The sequence below is a fragment of the Typopeltis vanoorti genome, chromosome 4 (assembly GCF_054136105.1).
Source record: "Typopeltis vanoorti isolate ZY-2024b chromosome 4, IOZ_Tvanoo_1.0, whole genome shotgun sequence".
NCBI lineage: Eukaryota > Metazoa > Arthropoda > Arachnida > Uropygi > Thelyphonidae > Typopeltis > Typopeltis vanoorti.
In genome coordinates, this window is record NC_143552.1 from 31,931,165 (window position 1) to 31,955,762 (window position 24,598).

The 24,598-nt window shown below is 32.9% G+C and overlaps 1 protein-coding gene across 3 annotated transcripts in view; it reads right to left on the reverse strand.

Moving 5' to 3' along the window:
* The window catches only part of Sec15 (exocyst complex component Sec15), a 499,079-nt gene that overhangs the window by 249,879 nt on the left and 224,602 nt on the right, over positions 1–24,598 (reverse strand). For all 3 annotated transcript variants that reach the window (XM_090391741.1, XM_090391739.1, XM_090391740.1), the window contains 2 exons: positions 17,850–17,970; positions 3,374–3,445 (listed from right to left, as the gene is read on the reverse strand). In XM_090391741.1, coding sequence (XP_090247867.1) covers positions 3,374–3,445; positions 17,850–17,970 — 193 coding nt within the window. The remainder of the gene's footprint in view (positions 1–3,373; positions 3,446–17,849; positions 17,971–24,598) is intronic.

The window sequence follows — 24,598 nt, forward strand, 5'->3', positions numbered from 1 at the left end:
CTATGGTTCAGCAAAACAGAGTAACCTACAATGGTTGGATTCCATCCATCATCAGGGTATACGGCTAGCTACTGGTGCCTTTTGCACCTCATCCACTCAAAGTCTCTATGTTGAAGAAAATGAACTGGCTCTATCACTTTAATGGAAATAGTTGTCTCTTAATTACACCCTAAAAATAAAATCTCTCCCAGATCACCCTACATGGAATAGTATCTTCTCTCTGCATTGGGAAGCTCAATATCACACGCATCAAACTGCTATACATCCTTTTGGTATGCATATTAAAGAAACTGTGCAAGTTGTTAGTATAAATGTTGACAACATTAGCTATACTAAACATAACAGCATTCCTCCATGGCAGGTTTGCACACCATCCTGCAACCTCTCACTTTGTCAGCTACAGAAATCTTATACTCCATCATCCATTTACCTGCAATTGTTTAATGCACATAGAGCAGCACACGCTGATTTCTTACCCATCTATAATGATGGTTCAAGAACTAACATCTCTGTTGGCTGTGCTGTTGTGTTTCCTGACATTATTATCTCAAATCAGATCCCACCAGACTGCAGTAATTATACAGCAGAGTTGCATGCCATTCAGCTTGCACTTGTGCATATAAAAGAAAACTGCCACCAAAAGTGTATAATTTATACAGACTCATTGAGCTCTTCACAGGCAATCTCCTCTCCTATGTATAATCCACATCCAGTACCAAAATGAAAATCCTTAATTTCGATGTTCAGTTCTGCTGGATTCCCAGCCACATCGGAATCAAAGGAAATGAGGCTGCAGATGTAGCTGCTAAATCAGCTCATATCTTCTCCACATACTGTTTGACAGTTCCATATACAGAGTACAGACAACTTATAAGATCAAAGCTAATTGCTCAGTGGGAGTTAACATGGCAAGAAGCATCAACAAACAAATTATATAACGTTAAACCTGAAATTAAACACTGGCATTCTAGTCAACGTACGAAGAGAAGGGAGGAGGTTGTCCTTGCTAGGACAACCTCCTCCGCATAGGTCACAGTCACCTTACGCATTCTCATTTACTGAGAGCTGATGACTCTCCCATATGTGAAAAATGCAACACACATCTCACTATTCATCATATTCTGGTAGATTGTCAAAAATTTACACGAGAGAGGAATGAAATTTTCACCTATCTAACTAAGCCATATACACCCAGGGAAATGCAAAGCAGACTCAGGCAAATTGCATCATGTTTTTAATTTTTTAGAAAGAATTAATTTGTACAAACACATTTGATCATAAATTTGTTTATATGTAAATACTTTTTTTGCTTAACTTTTATACATACGTATTATTCATTAGGTTAAATCTGACCAATTATGTATTACCATAGGCCTTGATCTTGTATATTTGTATCACACCCTGCCGTAATTTTGTTAATGTGTAAATACCATAATGCTAAACTTAAATTTTATGCATCAATGCTGTATAATAATTCCTTTCTGACTCTTTAATTATTAGTATAATAATGTTTGTTGTAATCTTACTAGATGTAGACACTGCTTTCCTTGACTTGTTTTGTATATAAGTATGTTAACCTATAGTTATCTATTTATGTACTGCTAAAATCTCTGCAGTAATTTTGTTTATATGTAGATACTGCATCACTTAACATACATTTTGTGTATGCATCTTATTTACTACTTTATTTTTCAAATAATCATGTAATGCTGTAGGACATCTTACCTATGTGTATACTTTCTAGTAATTCTGTTTATATGTATTGCTAAATTCTATTTATACTGCATTACTAAATTTAATTTTCATCCATGCATATTGTATGATAATCCCTTTTTGCCTATTTTTGTACTACTATAAAGGCATCTGTTATAATTTTACATATATGTAGATAGTGCATTCCTTGGCTTAGTGTTTCATATATTATGTATTAACTTATATTGTTAACTATTTTTTCACTACTGTAATAACCTCTGACCTTGTGAGTTGCTGTGCCTTCTGCAGCAGGTCTGTTTATCTAGAGATGCTGCTTTATGAAACTAGATTCTTGTACAGACATATTGTTTACAATTTTCTGTAAATGCTAATGTTGTAACCTTTAGTATGGCACAGTATGACCTTTGTAGTTTTTGTGCCAAATAAACTATAAACCAAACCAAACTTATGCTAAAAATTATGAAAAAATAATAACCTATTCAGATTCGTGTACCGGACAAAATAGAAATATCAAAACTGTCTCAAGTTTATTAAAATTGGTTCAAAGTACAGAAATAAGAGCTGAGTCAATTGAAATGAAATTTTTGGTAAGTGGACATAGTTATTTGCCTAATGATTCAAATTTTGCCATTATCGAGTCACATGCGAAAAAAATTCAAAAATTTTTTCACCAGATGAGTGGTACAACATAATCAAAACCAGTAAAAAGAAAGCACCATTTAATGTGGTTCAAATGACTTATCAGGATTTTTTCTCAACAAATCCTTTAGAAAATTCTATCATTAACAGAAAAGTAACAGTTACAGGGTTACCAGTAAATTGGCTTAAAATGCACTGGATAAAATTAGAAAGGTCGAAACCCCACATCATACAATTCAAATATGACTTTAACGAAGATTCAGAATTTCATGCCATTAATATAAGAAAATCTGTAGCAGGCAGACCACTAGATCTGAAAAATGTAGATCAGCCTTTGTTATATCCTATAGGTAGAACTGTGACAAGAGAAAAGATATGATGGACCTGTTGAAATTCATTCCTCCTATTAAACATGATTATTATAAAAACTTAAGAACAAATCGACATGATGGGACCTCAAATACAGCTGACGAAGAAGACATCGTTTATGTTGCTGATGAATCAATTTAAACAAACTAATAATAATAATTGTAACAGTGACAGAACAGTTATTCATTTTTACGAAAAATCTTTAATAAAAAATGTATGATAATGAGGTTTTTCTGTAATAAAAAAATTATTTGAAGACTGAATTTGGTATTACTTTTTTTCACTTGCCAAATCGATTAACTCCCTTAGTCACGCAAAAATTGTAATAATAATAATGATTACTCCAAGGATATTCTATCTTATACATTTTATATGTCGTTAGATAAAAGCTACATCTGCAATAATACATTCTACAATGTTTATTTGAATTTATATTTTAAAAGGAGTTTTAAAAAACAATGTATATTATTTTATCACTTTTCTCCACTTTTCGTTTTATGGAGTTAATCGATTTGGCAAGTGAGCAGCTCAATTAAAGTTCATTTTGAATTTTGCAAATTTTATAGAATTTAAGTACAGCATATATCAGAGTTTTTAACACACATAAACAAATTTTAAAGTTAAATATAAATTGAGGTTGTTATTAACTTACTTCAAGTGTATAACTGAATAACAAAATAAGCTGTTTGGTGTTGAGTACAAGATCAGGGTCATTGAAATAATTCTGAAAAATCCAGATAACAATGCATGTCATGAAATTAATAAAATACAGAAACTGTAATATTCATTTGCACAGCTACAAAAAATAATTAAACTAAATGGTTTTTAATTCAATAAATAGGCATTTTGAAATATGCAAACATTTAATTCAATCATTTAACATAGAAAGTAATGGGTCACCAAAAACTTAATTCTGACATATTCATTTTACACTATATCAGCAAAACAGAGACATATGATAATGATGAAATAAATAATACCTATGCATAGATTGATTACTTATGCAAGACTTTATTAGCATTTAATTTTCATCCTGGTGTCTGTAGTACCTTCAGCATGATTTTCAAATTTAACAAATAGAAGAGAAAACCAGAAGACTCAACAATGAAAACACATGAGCTACTCTAGGGAGAAAATTCAATGCTAAATAAAATCACACATAAGTAATAAATCCATATTTAGTCATTATTTATTTCATTATGGCAGCTTACATACCAATTCATCATGCTATTATAATAATACTGGAGAATGTTTGGCAAATCTCCCTAGTAATCTCAATGCAGAAAAACTTATTATTTTTTAAATTATTAATGAGAGACCCATTAGTATGAACATTTATCTGGATGTGTCAGTTTGGTCTTCTCCCTGAAAAAGACTAAACCTGAAACTTTTTCATGCAAATTTAAGCTTTCAGTAAGCAAGACAGTGGTCACTAGGTGATGAAATTCATCTCCCACCTACACATAATCATAAGCATCCATCATACCCATGGCAGGATCAAACATGTGGCCTGTTGGAGAGCAGGTATGTTAACCACTCGGCCAACCAGCTCAACAAGTTAATAGTTGATGCACATATCTACCTTACTTAATAGCTGATTTATCAGCCAACTCTTTTTGTAGCTTTCCTTTTTACAGAACATTTCTTTGAGAACTTATATTATTCATTCAGGTGACTCCAAATTTATTATGAAATTGTGTTATCTGAATAAAATTAGATTTTAAATTACATAATGGTATTAAATAGCATTATCCATTTTGCATTAGTGTCAGTTTCATTAAACAATATCTCCTAGTTAATACTTCTCATATGATACCCTCAAAATTAGCTGTATTGAAATTCCACCAGGTTTGCTCTAAAAATATACTACCATTCTCCTTTTTATTATTATTAAGAGAGGGACCTTCAGGGAATCAGGGACTCATTGAGGAAGGCCACAGATTACCCACACCTCATACCTGTACTTGAAATCATTCAAATTAACTACACACACAACATCCACAGGTAATCCATTCCAATCACATGCCACTCTATGAGAGAAAAACCTAGCTCTCACATCTTTCTTGACCACCTGAGTTTATTCATAAGCAGTTAGCTTAATGTTGCACACACCAGGTTGATAATTTTTAGCAAAATGCCACTCATTAGTTGAACAATCTTCTGTATCTGTCCCTCATACACCATCTGCATTCAGTAGAGTTATTCTTTCATATTCATTCTTTCTTTTGCTTACTGTATAATGAGAGAATTATTTTCAGTGGCCTTTAGTTTGCACAAGAAATGATGCCAGTTATGATATAAGGATGATGTCAATAACTAACATCATTCTTATGATTTTTCTTATGAATCTCTTGCTTAATAAGATTACACATCCATTTCACTCCTATCCTATTTATTCTTCGAACTGTAGGGACACATTCCAATACTGCATAATCATAAAATTCCTGATATTATGATAGTAATACATGAAAATTTTACACCATTACAAACTTCCCCCTCCAAATTAATCTCTTATCTGTCAAGATTGCAATATTATCAGATCTTATATTTCTGTCCTGTAAGGCTCTTTTTACTAAACTTTTTTACTTTTTCCTGCAAACCTGGCTTAGAAAACTTGTTTTGATAGTTGGAAAATTTTCCACTTGATTATATTATAAATTAAAGATGACAAGAAATTATATTCTTGCTTTAATCTGTTATCCAAGTGTAAGCAAACAAAGTTTGCACTTGAAGTATTTTCAAGACTGGGCAACTCATATATATATATATAGAGACTAATGACTTCGCATCACTTGCCTTAGTATCCCATAATTGAAAGCACATATCCTTACGGACATGTATAATGATATGCATTATGGGAAGGGTCACTACCCAGACTGGTTTTGATCTTTATTGAGATCTCATCAGTGGAAGCCAGACCCAGAGGTGATACCAAGGTTGAAGTGGTGCAGAAGTCATATTTCCATATTGAAACCAGTATGGAAATACCGGTCTGGGTAGTGACCCTTCCAATAATGCATAGCATTATACGTGTCCGTAAGAACATGTGCTTTGCATTATGGGATACTAAGCAAGTGATGTGAAGTCATTAACCTCTATATACGAGTTGCTCTGAAAATACTTCAGGTGCAAACTTTGTTGCTTACACTTGGAAAAAAATTAAACCAAGAATATAATTTTGTGGCATCTTTAATTTACTTGTTTTGCTAATCTTTCCTCTCTCATTCTATTTAAGTGACCATACCATCTGAGATTAGCTCTGCTTTCTGATAACAAATTCCTGAATACTAACAAAATAATGTTCTTTTCTAATATCCTCATTTTTTTATATGATGCTGCCACTGATTCCATTGGTTCACCTCCCTAATCTTTCTCAGAGCTCTTATATCTATGGTCTAGTCTTTGATGAAGTGTTTTATTTCTAACCTAGCTCTCAGATCCACAATTTAAATTGGTTTGAACAATGTCTTGTATACAACTAATTTAGCGTTTTGACTAATTTCTCTCTTATTTCATATAAATTTATTTAGTTAACTTCCTACTATACTAGTACTAATTATTTTATCTATTTCCATATTTAATTTGCCATCTTCACTAAAAATAGCTGAAATGTTTTACTTGTTCTATAGATTTTCCATTCAGAATGCAGTTGGTATTTTCATTGTTTCAGCATATTTTCATTGTGTTTGCCTTTTTATTGCTGAATTTCATACTAAATCAGTTACAGCAGTTATTCAGTTCAGTCAGGGAATTCTGAACTCTTGTACTGGATTTATTTAGTAGTATAACATCATCTGCATAAAATAAAGAGCTAAGATTAACATCTCCAATTCTGATATCAGGTTTAATATCACTTTCCTTCATAATGTGATCAATATAGATGAATAACAGTGGGATAATATGCACCACTATTTCACACCTGATTTAATATCAAACCATTTGCCTGTAACTCCTTCAATTCTAACAGCTGACTTAACTAAAACATCACTAAGTATTGCTTGACATAACATCTCATTTAAACCATACAACTGTATGGTGTAAATGGGACATTATATCAAGTGCTTTGAAAAGCTTTCCTCCTGGCACCTTGTTGTAACCCTTTTCCAGATCTACAAAACTGAAATACAGATACTTGTTATATTCCCATGATTTCTCAACTATTTATCTTCAAGTGAAAATTTGATCCTGACAACCTCTATTTTGCCTGAATAACATGTTATTGATATTTTTTAAAGGCTTCAATGATGCACTGTCAATATCCTTCCCATTCCAAAACTAACACCATTGTGCAGAACCCAGCAAAGTCCTCAGCTGGTCATAATTTTCTGAATGGAACATTCATTAACTTAGGCTCTTCTCAAGTGTCTATTCCATGATCACTATCACCAATTGGAGGCAGAATAGTTCCGTCTTTACATTAAACCCTCCTCTTCTGACAGTATAATCAGATCTAATACTCTTTGAACTCTAATTCCTTCAGTTACATTCTGATTAAGGAAGTTGTCTTGCAATAAATTCAGTTTCATTCTTCTCATGAGATTTCACTACTACACAATCAATGTTCAGATAATTAAAGTCCCTCATTATGATTACTTGTTTTACATAATCATCTTTATTTGACAAAACATTTGTTCCCTAGTAACCAATCCATTAAGTCTGTAACAACATCCCACTATTAATTTGATCTTGTAAGACACCATCTCACATCAGATGGCTTCAAACTCATTGTCACATGAAAAACTGTTACTAGCATTGCAGTTATAGGCCTCAACTCTAACTGGATTCACATTATCCATTATCATTAGCAGCAACCCCATCCTTTCCTATCCTGCCTAAAAATACAGTACCCTTTCCACTTGATGCCAGTTAACATGTCTGCCTCTGATAGCCAGGTCTCACTAATGCCTTCAATCTGAGGTCTCAACATATTCAACAAGGCAACAAACTATCCCTTTCCCTTTGTTTCTTATACTCCTAGCATTTTTTGTATACTCTTTTCTGTAGTCGGTGTAACACAGCTGGCCAACTTACAGATCTCTGTTCTTATCTAGTGCCTTATGCAGATACCTTTGCACATGCTTGATAAGTTCAAACTGGACAAAAAAATCATTTTTTTCTCATAATCATTTGATAATGCCAATTCTCATCATTAACACAGTTAAATAACATTGTTGCTCTTACACACAGATTCTCACCATTCCTCCCATCATAATTTAGTTTCCCTTGACTCTCCCGTGTTAGGTCTCATACCAATTAATAATTTCTGAAGACTCCTGATACCAAATGCATTCACATATAGGCCATCCCTCATACATATGCATTCTCTTCTAAAACACACATCTATTCCTTCTACACAGCTTATGTATTGAGCCATTTGCCATCACAGCCCTTCTTAATTCATTTCTATCATATCTAGGTAATACACTTATGATTTTCACTTTCTCACTCTTCGCTTGCACTTCTTGCAAGCGAAGAGTGAGAAAGTGAAATATCATTCATATCTGCTCTCATACTGAACTTTTCATTTGTACTCACTAGAATTATGATCTCTTTTGCTTTTTTCTGCTTTTCAATTGCATATACTACATTTTTAATTTTTGCTTTGCAAAAACTTTAAGTTATAACATGCTCATCAATGGCATGTTTTATTACCATACCAAATAACCTTCTTTTTACAATCACTTTTACCTACCTGATCCCATGCTTTGTTGTTTCTCATTTTGCTGTTTAATTTTCTTATCCACCTTATATTCCTTTAAAATGTTGCTTGACATTCTGTAATTCCCACATTGTCTGTCCAATAACCTGCTTTAACTCTGCAATTTTGGAGACTAAATTATTATCAATATTTTCAATATCCTCTTTAGCAGGGCAAACCTTCTTGTGTTTTCAACTTTGCTGTTCTTGTTAGTGTCCCATTTCTTGTGTATTTCTGGTGCCATTTTTACAGCTTTATTTAATATTGCAATATCTCAATAAAAATATGTTATATAAACAGTAAATACAATAAAAACATGACAATCTAATATAATTAACTAATATACTATAATGATAAAATAGATAAAATTCACCAATTTTACATGAATGCCATATACATTGGCAACTCACAATGTAGCCTCAACCCCCCCCCCCCCAAAAAAAACCCCTAGAACTCTTTCATTTTCTCAGTCAAAATCTTCCATGTTAAAACATCAACTAATAGTATTTGATTTTCATTATTTCATTATTTAATGAACAGGAGTTCATTAAATGGCCCATAATATTATCACTGCTTCATCCAGCAGTGACCTTCCTCCAAAGCTTGCACTTAATATACTACACTATTCCATGCTTATTCATTACTATTTGGGATATTTGTTTTAATTCAGCTTTATCTAAGAAGTCTTACAAAAAACCTAATATTACCTGTCATCTCTATGCATTTTAATATACAGAGTGGTTCAAAATTCCACGTACAAACTTTGAGGGGAGGTAGAGAACATCAAAATCAACCATATTCACATAGAAAAGCATGACCGGAAACGCCACCCGAAAGTGATAGGTGGCGCTGTTCTCTAGCGCTCCAGGTGAGCAATTGGGGCTTCCTCATTCAAGCTTTCATCATCGTACGAAGAACATGCATCATTTTACGAACGCTGAGATGGCAGGTATGCACCTTGTTTACGGGTAGCTGGTAATGGACGAGCCACTGTACAAATGTATCGCAAAAGGTACCCAAACAGATGTGTACCACATCACCAAATGTTTGTGCATTTGCATCAGAGTTTGTGTGACTATGGATCATTCAAGGTTTGCAGGCATCATAGGAGGTGTTGCATGTGATGGACAATATTCCAGAGACAAGCACATGTGTCGTTGCCTCTGCTATAGTAGTATCTTGATCCAGTGCATTGCGCATTTTGCACTCTGAGTCCTTACATCCATTTCATCTGCAATGGGTCCAGTTACTAATGGTGAAGATTATCCTTGATGTTGGAATTCGCGCAGTGGTTTCTGCAGAAAAGCGCAGTAGACCTGGATTTTCCAACTTGTGTTTTGTTCACGGATGAAGCTTCATTTACCCACGAAGGGGTCTTCAACCACACAATGTTCATGTGTGGGCCCATAAGAACCTACAAGGTGTGCGATCACATGCTGCACAACAATGCTTCACCATTAATATAAGGGCAGGTATCATCACTGACTGTTTAGTCGGCCCATACCTGTTACCACCCTGATTGGACTCCAAGAAATATCGGACCTTTCTGGAAGTTCTGCCGGATTTACTGAACAATGTTCTAATGACTGTGCGTCGGCAGATGTGGTTCCAACACGACGGGGCTCCACGCATTTTGGCATTTTTGTGCATCAGTATTTGGACAGGTCCTTTGGGGCTCTATGGATTGGGCCTGGTGAACCCATCGCATAGCCCCCACTCATTCTTTCTGTGGAGGGAGGGGGGGGCTTAAAGTCATGGTGTACGAAATGCCCATTGCCTCTGACATGGACCTCGTGGCAAGATTCGCCATCGCCGCTGCTAATATCAGGGAAACTCCAGGTATTTTTGAAAATGTATGGCAATTAATGCATCATTGGTGTCAGGCATGCATCACTGCACCTGATGTGAAACCATATTATGTATCCAACTACTATTGAACTGCTCAGTTATGCCTAATAAAGTTTTTTTACACTACTTATTGCCTTGTGTTATTTCTATATCTTTGTGTCCCTGTTAGTACCTTCCGGTGCGTTTCTGGTCATGCTTTCCTATGTGAATATGTTGATTTTGATGTTCTCTACCTCCCCTCAAAGTTTGTACGTGGAATTTTGAACCACCCTGTATATATTTTTTTTCTCTTGTGAAACATACCCACGAAAGGCTGTAGCATATAGTACATTAGTATTGGTAAAATGGGCAAGCTAAAGATTAGATAATCTGGAAACCCTACTCTAGAGAGCAAACAGAATTTTTTTTCAAAGTCATTTTAGGTCTTCAATGGGCAGGGTGGTTGTCACTGAAAATCGCCATCTAAAAACATTTAAAATAATGCTCTCAGGCTCACAGCAGGATTCAAATCTACAGACTGTTGGTTGGATGGCAGATATCCTAACCACTCAGAACTTTCCACTGAAATTTATTTCTTTAGAATTAACTGCCATCATATTTTCTTAGGTTACCTTCCCACACCAAGTAAAATAAAAATTGTACATGCCAACTCTAATATAAATACATTACTTAACAATGTGAGCCTCCGTAACTCAATCAGTATAGATGAAGCCCTTTGGTTGGAAAGACCTGAATTTGATTCTCGTCAGTGATGTGAGGAACCTTTATCTGGTCTCTTTTAACTAAAGGTGAGTTAGCTAGTCTCATACAAAAGGTATGGGGTTTTTTCATCTCGAAATTTGGATTTTTCATCCCCCAGAACAAGCAAACTGGTCTCATGAACACATGCTTCTACAAACATAGGATACCTCCAGGAATAAGGAGTAACCAACTTATTTTGCAGCATTTCAATTCTGAATACCTACATGGTAAAATGTGTAGGTCTACATGTGAGCATGAATTAGGATAGGATAAGACTTAACAAGACTACTTACCAACTAAAGTTACTAATAATTCTGCTGAGCTGAACAAAGCTTTGATAATGTATATTTTTAGAGATTCTTCTGAATATTATTTACTCAGGCACTTCAAAATTTTCCCAAATGGATAGTGGTTGTAATATTCAACACTAAACAGAAACCAATTTCAAATAGAGTAATATGAATAACTTTCAAAATGAGAAACTGGACAATGAGACTTATTTGTGTCCAGTGTCCAAAAAATATTCTAGAAGAGAAAGAAGTACAGGAATTTTCTCAGTCATAGAAAATTCCTGTTAATGTAAAGAAAAAAGGAAAAACTTGTTCTTTTAGAGAAACTTCTACCATAGTTGCCTCACGTATTTACAAAAACACAAGGCATAGATAAAACTGTTCATTTGTTTAGCAGGCCAGATATTTTGGTCTGAAACTTACAGACCATCTTCGGTGGCAGTGACAGTTGATTACAAGGTAGAACGAAAACAATGGATTGATTTGAAACAGACAAAGCCATGTGATGTTATACTTACAACAGCATAATGTTATAACTGAGGAAACATTGGTTAATCATAACTGTAAAAAAAAAAAAAAAAAAAAAAAAAAAAAAAAAAAAAAAAATTAATGGCGTGTTATTCTAATGACTTTACCATTATGGGAAAGTCTTATTAGAATTCACTAAAAAGTTGGGTACGAGATGATTACAGTAGCGCTTTAATCATATCAATTAAAAAAAATGCAATGTGGGATTTAGAGAGCGATTTTCTTACTGCATTTATCGCAAGCATATATAAGCATTTATAAGCAAGCATACTTGAGAAAATGCTAAGAAAAATGAATGACGATTATCAGGAATTAGATTTCCATTCCTCAATTTTTCATCATGAAGAATAAGATAAGTTTAGGTCAAAATGGGATTATGAAGTCAAATTTTTAACCTTACATCAGACAGTTGAGAAATCATGCAATTAAGAATTTCTAAGATTGTTTTTAAAAAATCATGAATTACCTAGGCAAAGGAACTCTTTGAAACACTGAACCTGTATGGTTTAAATGGAACCTAATATGGAGCAATATAGAACTTAAATGTATGCTGCAAATAAGCAGTTCAAAATGAAGTGTGATATGCCTCTCCATAAAATTAACTATGCGTTAGCATGAAATTTTCACTCATGCTTCACAAGCATCTTTGGTATGAAATGAACAGAACAGAATCACATGTATAACAGAAAAATTCAACAGTGCAACATCAATGTTTTAGTTATAGCAACAATGACCATTATTACTAGTAAAAAAAATAAAATAAAATAATTTTTTTTAAAAAAGCAATGATGAGGGATCAAAAAGCACCCTTTTCCATAATGAAGAATAAACATAAATAATTGGATCTGCTGAGATCAGAGTAATTTAATGCTTCAGCTTTCTTTAACATAATATACAGGCATGATGAACTTACTTATACACATAAATTACATCAAGAAATCAAGCATTGAATTAAAAACATTTAGTGAGGAGTATCTCATTAGAGAATGGACAATTCCATGAAGAGAGAATAAAATGACATTACAGAGTGCTTTCTTTCTGCTGCTCTCTGACCAGGAACCCATGAGAGACTGTAAACATATCATTAAGCTATCAGTAAATTTAGGCAATGGACAATTTGCAACTCATTACAGTGATGTAAAAATGTATGTATGAAAACAATCTAAAAAGAAAAATATTATTTTATGAAAGAAATTTTTTTTATAAAAAATTTTATAAAAAAGTAAAAGTGAAATGAAATCAAGTATGAGAAAATTTCTTTTGGATTTATTAGTGGACCACAGTTCTTTATAAATCATCGACAAGTTTTGCCAGCTTAAGTCTGTCTGGCTTCTTCAGAACAAGAAATGGGTACACTAACATTAAATGCTAAAAAAAGAATGAAGTAACAACAGTAAAATTAAAATTGAAATGACACGTAACATCAAGAGTATGGAGCGTGGAGTCTTAGTCACTGTTTGTTGATAGCATTTTATAGTTTTTCACGAAGTTCTGCTAAACATAGTGAATTTATTAAGCTTTTCCAAATGTCTTTTAGTATCATGCTTTGAGATCGTCTCCTGTCCGGAGTACCACTGCAACTTCTTTAAAGTTTCTACATCTGAAATCTTCTTCAATGTACGGCATGGAGCTTTTGTCCCGATCGATGGAGTGGTTCGAAATCAAGAAATGATGGGCTAATCCTGAGGTATCTGTTCTGTTGTTGTTGACATCCCCTATATGTTCTTTTTTTCGGATTTCTAGGCTTCATGATGTTTAGCTTATATAATTCAGTCCACAGGAACATAGGATGTTATATACACCTGCGTACTTGTAGAAGGCGATGCTGTCCTTAGGAGATCTTAACATGTGTTGCATAGTTTGAATAGGTTTGAAGGCAATCCTAATGTTGAAAGACGTCATGATTTTTGCTTTTTTTGTTGAAACTGAGCCGACGTAAGGTATGACAATGGATGATGTATACTACATGACTGGAGGTTGTCGCTGTGGGTTGTTTCTATTGAGAATCTTTTGGATTATATTTTTTGGGTAACCATTTCTGACTAGAGTTTGAGATATGAGTAAGAGTTCATCAAGCAGATCTTTTTCTTCTGTGATGATTTGTTGCTCTATTTTTAAACATATGTATAATGCTAAGTTTTTGTGCATGATGGTGAGTAGATTGAAAGTGAAGATAGCGTCCAGTGTGTGTAGGTTTGCGGTAGATTGTGAGCTTGATTTGTCCATTCTCATAATAAATTTAATAACAAATAAATTCTTAATAAATTCTCTTAATAAGCTTAATAAATTCACTATGTTTAGCAGAACTCCACTTTGCGAAAAACTATAAAAAACGCAATCAACAAACAATGACTAAGACTCCACACTCCGTGCTCTTGATGTTACGCGTCATTTCAATTTTAATTTAACTATTGTTACTTCATTTTTTTTTAGCATTTAATATTAGTGTACCCATAACTTGTCCTGAAGAAGCCAGACAGACTTAAGCTGGCAAAACTTGTCGACGATTCAATGTGCCCCTCATAATCTAAATCCCATAATTCAGATAAATTCTTTATAACTCTTCTTTGCACCCTTTCCACAGCTTTTTTTTTCTCTTGGAACCCAGGAGATCAAATCTGAGCACAGTGTTATCAAGGCCTTGTAAAGAGGCAAAATGACATCTTTATCCTTTCATGTCAAGGTTTGCTTCAACACTAGCAATTATACTTGAGTGTTTGATTTGCAACTTTTGCTGTGCGACCTTAGAACTTCAAATTCCTAACCACCATCATGCAAACATTATTAGCTGCATCAGTTTCTTTCAGCTTATGCTAAGCTGAAATGGTTATATTAACACAGTTATAAACTTTTCAGCTTATAACGATGTTAATATAATAAGCCATTGGAAATCTTATGAAGCCAAAATGCATAAATTTACACTTGCTAACATTAAACTAACAGCCAGTTTGGTTTGCCCAAATTTCCAGTCTATTCAAATCATTCTGTAAGTGCTGGATATCAGTAGCATCCCTGATTTCAGTGCCTATCTCCGCACCATCAGCAAACAACTACACATCTCCTGTTAGACCCTTCCTAATATCATTAATGTACATCATCATCATCATCAACAACAACCATGGGTCCAATGCCCATAGGTGTCTACTGCACCTACAGATTGATGTAGGGATCGAACAATAATGGTACAAGGACTGAACTGTGGGCTATACCACTGGGCACTTTAAATCTGGCAGATTCACAACCACTGTATACCATTTTTTGATATCTGTTTGCCAATCATTTACTTATCCAAGTGGAGATTCCAATCCAATATTCTCCAGTTTATGCAACAGTCTCTTACGTGATATTCTATCAAATGCCTTAGCAAAATCCAACAGCATCATAGTGTATCCAACTTAGATACACTATGATTCAAAGACTTATTTGTAACATTGTTATAAAATGATCAAATTGATAAAACATGCCCTTTCTTTAAACCAATGCTATTCCTTCCAGAGCATAGCATATTCATCTACCCATTTCTGTATGCTAGTTCTTACCTGATAGGTTTGAGAGTTAGACATCAGTTTTTGCACCACCCTTGTACAATGGTGCATTCATACATTATTGTGGTATTGTTCCTGAGCTGAGACTCAAGTTATACAAATGTGTGAAAGGCATAGCCAATTAGACTAAACATTCCTTTAAGCATATGTGCTGACATCTGATCTGCCCCTATTGCCAAATTCTAATCCATGCAACAGCTCTTCATCTGCATTCTCATACTTTTCTAACTTTTCATCCGATGTAGTAGCAACATTGTGCACCATGTTACACACGTGTGGTTGATATATCTTAGCAAAGTGAGCACTCATGAAATGATCAGTCATTAGCTTCTGACACTAGAGTACCAACTGCATTCAATAAAGTTATTTTTCCACACACAACCTTTTGCTTGTGGCAGCATAACAATGAAATTCTTTTGGATTGCCTTTAGCCTGCACAGCCAATTTCTTTTGATAATCCAATTTAGCTTTCCCGACAATACTCGTTACTTTTCATGCTCTTTAATTTTGTGGTGAGAATTAAAAGGACTGAAATTATATTTACACATAATGTTGTCTACATTTTCTGAATTTTTAACATATGGAATAGCTATGATCTTATTAAATCTCTCTTTTTTTTAGATGTTTCACAGTTGTGAATTTTGTTACTCGTTTTCTGTTATTTTCTTTATTTATGAATGTAATCTGAATAATTTCATTTTGTTTTACATCCATCCATCAAGCAGAGTTGATGGATGTAGCTATTTTTAAGGGTGCTAAATACTGAATAGTTTTATGTATAGTAGTAAGAATCAAAGTGATAGTATTCAGTACACAGATAGTATTCAGCATTCAAGAACAGACGGTCTGAGGAAAAGCACATGACAAGCAGAAATGGAAATGCTGTTTTTTGACTATGTGAGGTCTACAAATTAGACTTGGTCAAAAATTATGCAGTAAAGAAAAATTATCTGCAAGTATATCATCTGCAAAATGGTATTCAAAGACTTATTTATTTAATCATATCATCATTAAGTATTAAATCATTTGTGAGAAAAATAAAATGAAAAATGGTGAAATAACTGCATGGTTTCAATCTATTTCAACAAGAAGTTGAATGCCTAAGTTAGTTACTTTTGATTATTTTTTTTCCTGATCCAGCCGTCAAAAACAACACCCCTTCAATTAACCGACTCTTGTATGTTAACCAACTTCTGGTAGAGCACCATGTAATTGTACTTCAATTATCCAAACTTGCTGTTCTGATAATTGAGGGTCGAAGTAAACAGTAAATTACTATATATTTTAAATACTCTGCATGACACAATAATCTTGATGCAAAGTTCAAATCATTATTCAAACAGGTTAATAATCTCTATACTTTTTTTTTTATAATAAATGAAAGATTAACTCAACATCAGCAGAAATGAAGACAGGCACCATCAGCATAAGAAGTATCAACAGAAAATAAATGGAAACAGCAGAAGAATAACAGAGAAACTGTCAATAAAACTGCTGTTACTTCAATAAAAAAAAGATGAAAAAATAGGCATGATTCTGCTAAACAATAACCTATAAGATGTTATATTTGAACAATGGTGATCAGGAAAAATGTACATGACAAACATGCATCTACTCTGCTTTCCTAACCAGCTAAAAATGAAAACAACAACAAAAAAAAATAAATAAATAAAATAAACATTCTGAAGTGAGGCCTATTCCCTACTAAATAATTTACATTTACAATATCCAAATCTTGATTTAATATCCAATCTAAATGTCAAGAAACTTGATATTGTTAGCATTCAAGAATGTGTGAGCAGAGCTAATCTAAGATACTATGGCCATTTAAATAAAATGGGTGAGGAAAGGTTAACAGAACAGGCAAAACAGGTGTTTGATGTCAAGATGGGTAAGAAAGAGACCCATGGGAAGACCAAATTCTAGGTGGACTGATTTAATCAGAAGTGCCTTAAGAAGCATGAAATATTAGATACAACACTATTGGAGTGCTGGCAAGTAAGACTAATTTGGAGGAAATTTGTTGACAGGAGATTGATAGTATTGTAAACTTAATCATGCAGTGCTGTCATAGTACTCTGAACACACCCCTTGAGGGTACATATCAGGAAATTGATGATGATATCCAAATCTCATTCTGCTTTTACATTCATGTTTGCTGGGGGGAAAATGCTGAATTTTTTTTTTTGTTTGTTTGTTATTTTTATAAAGAAATTAATAACCAAATAATTATTTTGGTTTCCTGACTTTATAATTATATGTATGTTTTTCTGTTACATTACCACAAGAGTGTAAGGTATATTCTGATTATTATGAATAAAAAAAGTTTCTTTCATCAAACACCACCTGGGAAAATATTACTTCAAAATTATCAAACATACATACAAAATTAAATATTCATACGCATAAAAAACATCACAGCTTTTACAATCACATTATAAAGATAGTCAGAATTTGTCAATGAGACAAATAACTTACTGACTGTGTCCTGAGTGAAGCAATGATGGCAGAAAGTGCACTTTCCCAGACTTCATCTAAGTATATTCTATTTACAAGACCATCAGCAGTATTTAAAATATGATCTTCAACAACGAAGAATCTGAAATGGAACAAGAAATATCATCTGTTGATTTAGTGATGTGTTTTAAGTTTCTTTTCCTATAATTTCAAAAAGAAAACTCATTTACTTAGCAAATAAGTCCATACCCCTATAGTAATTCTGAAGAAATTAGAATGCCTAAATGTATGGCTGCACAAGTTTTAATGGAAATGGATAAATTTAATGAAGGGGGATAAACTTCTGACTAATCACCACCTCCTGTGGCAATCACTCCCCAAGGAGATTTAGAAAATGATGTTAGCAAAAGAACCTCAAGAGAAATCAAATAATCTCACATCTAACTTTTCTAGAATAACCTTAAGCTTGAAATAACATTTCAAGCACAATTTAAAAAAAGTCAAACATATGATAATAAATAAAATAAAACTCAAGTTTTCTCACCAAATATAATCAAAGATGTTAAAGATTTACAGTGTCATAATAGTATTTTAGAGGCTGAAAGTAATCATTTATATAATTGCTTACATATAAAGTGTATAATCATCTCTCTCTCTCTCTCTCTCATGTGGTTAGGCATTTGGATTAGAAATTTAATTCCTTTTAAGAGAAATCCTTGTGATGCTTTCTGGTTGATAATAAATTTAAACAGGAAAGAAATAAAAATCAGGAGGAGGGAGATATCATTCTAACATTCAGCGATTTGAGTCCACTATGGACTAAACTTTTCTGTCTCAATCATCAACAGCCAAGTTATTTAGATTTCTGTAGATTTTATCAACTTCTTTTTATTGGTATTCTTGGAGGAATCTTTCCTTTTACTTAGCCATTTTTTTGAGAAGATGCCATCCAGATGCTTGTCACTCTATATGCACTGAAACTGGCATCATTGCTCCAACGCATATACCGTATTTGACGGCATATAAGATGCACATTTTTTCTTTGGAAATAGGTCTGAAAAACAGGGTGCATCTTATATGCTGATACTCACAGAACAGAAGATGTTAAAAATCACCTCAAGGAATTGAAAACTCAGCTGTAATTCCAGATCTAACTAGTCAGCTTCAACCTTTAGATGTCTGTATTAATAAATTTAAGGGATTCATGAAGGACAAGTAGAACAGCTGGATACAGTCTTCAGATTTTGAGATTATGCCACCAAGAAGAAGGAAGAGGCCTAGCATTTTGCAAGTTTGTGAGTGGGTCAAAACTTCATGGGATGCTGTGAAAACTGAGACAGTGGTTAAATCATTTAAGAAGTGTGGCATTAGTAATGCACTGGATGGTACAGAGGACAATTTGTTATATGAGGACTCAGATTATGATTTAGAAGAGGTTTCAAGTGTCTCTTCATTTAGCTCTGGAGATGAATTTCTGGGTTTTGACAAAGAAGATTAAAAGGTGGGTATTCTTTCCTAGTTAATCTTTCTTTTAGATTAGGTATTTGTTGAAAGTAAACCTACTTATTACTTTATATTTGAAATACTGTAAATTCATTATAATATTTAGTGATAAAGTTTTTTTCCTAAAAAATGTGTACAAAAAAAGGGGCGTGTCTTATACGTTGGCAAATACGGTAATTAATGAGCGTTTTCTGGTGACTTGTTTTTAACTACTAATTGTGAAGTTCTGATAATATATGTGATGTGTAATCAATTTTGTTTTTATAAGTTTTGGTGCAACTTATAAAACTTTTTGGGTCACTTTTTTTTTTTTTTTTTTTATTAACCCTGTTATGTTTAGAAACATGTGGTTTCAATACTGAAAAAATAAATAAAATAAAAATGTTTCTGCACAGTACATGACTTTACTGTGAAACTTGAAGCAAATATGCAAGAATATCACTAATACCAGAATGCTGAATGGACATAAAAAGTATGTGAGATCATTCATGACCCTCTTTTCTGGTATTAGTAATATACCAAAAATGGCAGAGTGTTGGTTAAAATTCTTAGAACCTTCATCAAATGTTATATGTATCTGGTTATTGTGCAGAACATTCACTTTTTTTTTTTGTTTTACATTGTTTTTTTTTTTTTTTTTTTATTAACCCAGTTATGTTTAGAAACATGTGATCTCAATACTGAAGAGAAAAAAAAAAAAAAATAAATAAATAAAATAAAAATGTTTCTGCACAAGAATATCTCTGTACATGACTTTACTTGAAGCAAACATGTATATATGTTTCAATAAATGCCTTGGCAAGCATTTATTGAAACATTACAATTAATAGCTATTTGAAGGTAAATTTTGCAGTTTGAATATTTGCTATTTGTACAAGATTATCAGCTCTATTGTCCATTAGTTTAAGACATCTCTGCAAATTAGTAAATGCATATCTTTTCTTTCAGACAGTTGAATAAAAAACATCACTCATAAGCTTCACACTGAATGGTAACATCATGGAGCCTGATGAAACCATTTTCATAAGCGAGTAGAATATAAGGCATTTTGAGTGGAATGTCAAAAAATCAATATGAACAATTTAGATTTATAAATACATACTTGAAACAAAAGTAATAAACGAAGAATTAAGAGGGGAAAAAAAAGTGGGTATGAAAATGGACAAAAGCACCTACTGCATCAAGAATAGCAATCTATGCACACAAAACATGAGACAAAAACATTAATCACAGCAACTTTGGAGAGTCAAAGGACTTGTTAAGGGGGTTGTCTTTTTTTAGTCATTCATGCTTAAATGTTACCATGTTTGCATCTTTGAATACATTAATCAAAGATGCAATTACATCTAACAGTAGCCCATTCAAAAAAAGGAATATACACGAGGTTGCTTTAATAAAATTCAACTGTTACTGTACAAATATTTTGGTTTGTATATTGTATATACATCTTCAGTGCAGACAGCAATGGAATATTGAAATACAATACATTGAAAGTACATGCTATAAACAAAAATCATCTTATCACATGTAGTCACGAGGATGCCAGATTGTAAATTATTAATCCTAAAAAGCACACACATCATAATCAGCCATTACTAATCCAGTGCTGGATGAAAGCCTTCCCAAAACGACTCCAAGACTGTCTGTTAACAGCTTTTGTTTCTCCAGCTGCTCCTGCAAATTTGATTCATCAATTCATCATGATTTTGGTTGGGGCTGTGGTTGTTTTTCCTCTTGTGAAACTCAATCCAGTATTTTGTCAACCATTGCTCATCTTCGAGCAATGTGTCCAGCCTACTGCCACTTCATGTGTTTCACTATTTATAGTGTAAGAGACTAATTTCATATTCAAGTATTCCAAACATCTTTCCATACTATAGTGTGTTAATCTTAGTTTTTGAGTTTCCTGTACACTGATTTTTTTCTTTTTTATTGTAGCCATATGTCAATATAAGGAGAATGCACTGTTTCAAAATATTTTTTTCTTTTAGGCAAAGTGGTAACATGCTTTTGAATAGTGAATAAATAACGTTGAAATTTTCCATATGATTTCTAGCTAAGAACAGCACTGTTCATCTTTTGACTTCTTCATTGCTGATCTACTGATATCAGTTATCTTATGTGTAATGATTCCCTTGTTCAATTTCATCAACACTTATTTTTATATTTCTGGATGCAAATAATTATCAAACCTAATTTAAGTCTTCTTTACAATTAAGCCAGCTATTTTGTTAGCAGTCTGGAGTTTTCACAGACATGAGTGGGTAGCTCACTTGGACTTGAAGTAAAGATAACTATGTCATATGCGATGTGCAAATGCAAACATCTCCCACTGACCTACACATATTTCCTTCCCAATTAAGTTTGGATATTTTTCCGAATATGCTGCAAATGATTTTGAAGATAACACCTTGTTTTTTACCTCGCTCTATTTCCACAGTGGAAATGTTTCCGTTAAAATGAATTGTTGCTGTTGCATTGGTGTATGATGATGATTGGATGGTCCTTGCATATGGCTCCTTTTATTTTGTAGCAATTTAAGAACTGCACAAGTTTTTGCGAAATCAAAGGCTTTCTTGTAATCAGTATAACAAAGTCATAATGGGAATTTGGTATTCACTGCACTATTTAATAACCTGTTGTATAACTTAAATATAGTCCACTATGCTGAAGCCATTTCAAAAGCCTGCCTGTGCAAGCTATGAAAGGTCTACAAGTTGCACAAACTGAGCCAAGTTTTATAAATACTTAGACCGACCGTCCTTCAAATCTTCCACTTCACCTTTTTTTTGTGTGTGTATAAGAATAAGGATAGCTTTTTTTATGCTCTCTGTACATGATTTTTCTTCAGACGGAGGGTAAAAAGTTTGGCCATGATGCTGTAGATTGTTTCCCTATCTGCTTCTAGAAGTTCAATTATTATTATTATTATTGTTATGCAACACCTCCAGGGAGTCCAAGGACTCATCGTGGGAGGATACACTACTCTATTTCGCTAAATAAATCTCATCCTCTCCACTACTACTTAATTCTCCAACTACGACACTACTATCGCCCATCATCACCAACAACAGTATTTTTTGTCTGTAAATTGCATGTGTTCTGAAGGCCGATTTGTCTGTATTTATGACTATATAAAATCTCTCATGATATGCAACTTATCATGTTTGCCTTTACATATTTTTCTAAGGCGAATGCACTTAAAGAATGTCAAATTTTGTCTGTAATAATCTTATATTTGTAATAAATTAACCATGAGCCTTTGTTAACCCTTCAACTGCTGATTTTATATTCTACTGACATTATCCCATGTGCTGAATTAATTTTGCATAAAATTTATAAATAAAATCAATTAAAATTCATACTGAAGTAAGAAGTCTGACTTCTTACATTCTTACTTCTTAAGAATGTAAGAAGCATCATACATTCTTGATATACACTTGTTCACTCGCAAAAATGGCAATAATAGTCATCATCATCATCCGTATCAAGGATTTAGGCCTGTTCCGGCCTTAGAAGTCATCGTTGAATCGTTTAAGAGGACGTCCTGGTTTTCTTTTTCCTAATGGCTTGTACTTTAAAGCTTGTTTTGGTAATCTTTCTGTTTTCATTCTTTGAACGTGTTCCGTCCATTTATGTTTATATTTTTTAATTTTTTCTATTACTGGTTCTTGGTTTAATTCTTTCATAATATCTTCTTTTCTTTTGTGATCAAATAGTGTATACTTTGCAGTTTTTCTCATAAACTTCATTTCTGCTGTTGTTAATCTTTGTTTGTCTTTTTGTTTTATTGTCAGATTTCGCTTCTATACATTAAGACCGGTAAGGCTAATGTATTGTATACTTTTAGCCTGGTTTGTTTTTGAACTAGGTTTGGTTTAAATATAGAGTTAATTACACCTGTTATTTTTAAATATTTTGCAATTTTTACGTTTATATCTTTTTCATTTTCATATGTGATCATACATCCTAGGTAGTTAAATGAATTCACCTGTTCTAAGATCTTGTTATCTATTACTATTTTAGTTCTTGCTGGATCTTGTCCTTTAAAGGCCATAGTTTTTGATTTTTCTGTTGATATTATCATACCATAATCTTTGGATATCTCATTTAGATTTAAAATAGTTATCTTCAGAATTTGTAATTATTATTTGGTCATCTGCAAAGAGGAGAGTGTTTAAGTTAACTGTAGGTGAAAGTTTAATTCCTTGGTGTAAATTTTTATTCCATTTTATTATTATTTCATTTAAGTAGATATTAAAAAGAGTTGCTGAGAGGGGACATCCCTGTTGGACCCCTTGGTTTATCTCTCTTGTATATGATAGCTCATGATTTAATCTTATTTGTATTTGATTATTTTCATATATACTTGTGATAGCTTTTAGGATATTATTTGGTATTTGTCTTTCTTTTAATATGTTAAATAATGTTTCTTTTAACTTTGTCAAATGCTTTTTCAAAGTCAATAAATGCAATATGTGTTTTCAAATTATATTCTCTTCTTTTCTCTACTATTAATTTTAGGCAAAAGGCTGGGTTTATACATGATCGTCGTTTTCTAAATCCATTCTGTACCTCTAGAATAAAGTTTTCGGAATATTTCATTTGTTTGTTATTTAAGATTCTGCTATATTTTGTAACAGGAATTTAGTATACTGATACCTCTATAATTTTTAGGGTCATCTCTATTACCTTTCTTAAAGACAGGAATCACAATTGCTTTTTTCCATTCTATTGGGGGATACCAGTTGAGTAAATTTTATTTAAAAATAGTAAGTCTTTTTTTGAATCTTGTTCCTGCGTATTTATATAGTTCTGAACCTAGCTTATCTTCTCCAGTTGATTTTCCGTTTCTTGTTTCTTTCAGGCTGATTTCTAATTCTTCTTCTGTTATTTCCTTTTCATTTTCGTTAATTGTTTGCCAGTTGTCTTTTTTAAAATATTTGTCTGTCCACAGTTCTGTGTAGTAATTTAGAAATTCTTATTTTAATTCAGTGTTTAATTTTATGTTTTCTTTGGTATCTGCATTTAGGTGTTTCAAAATCTTATATACACATTGGGTCTTATTTTATATAAATCATATTCTAAATTAGAAACAAATTTATTCCATGATTCTCTATGTCTTTTTCTGACTTCTCTTTTAGCTATGGCTCTTATTCTTTTATATTCTATTTCATCTTCTAATCTTTTACTGCTTAACCATTTGTGATAGGCTTCTTTTTTCTTTTTAATTATTTCTTTGATTATCCCAGATCTTCAGTTTTTTT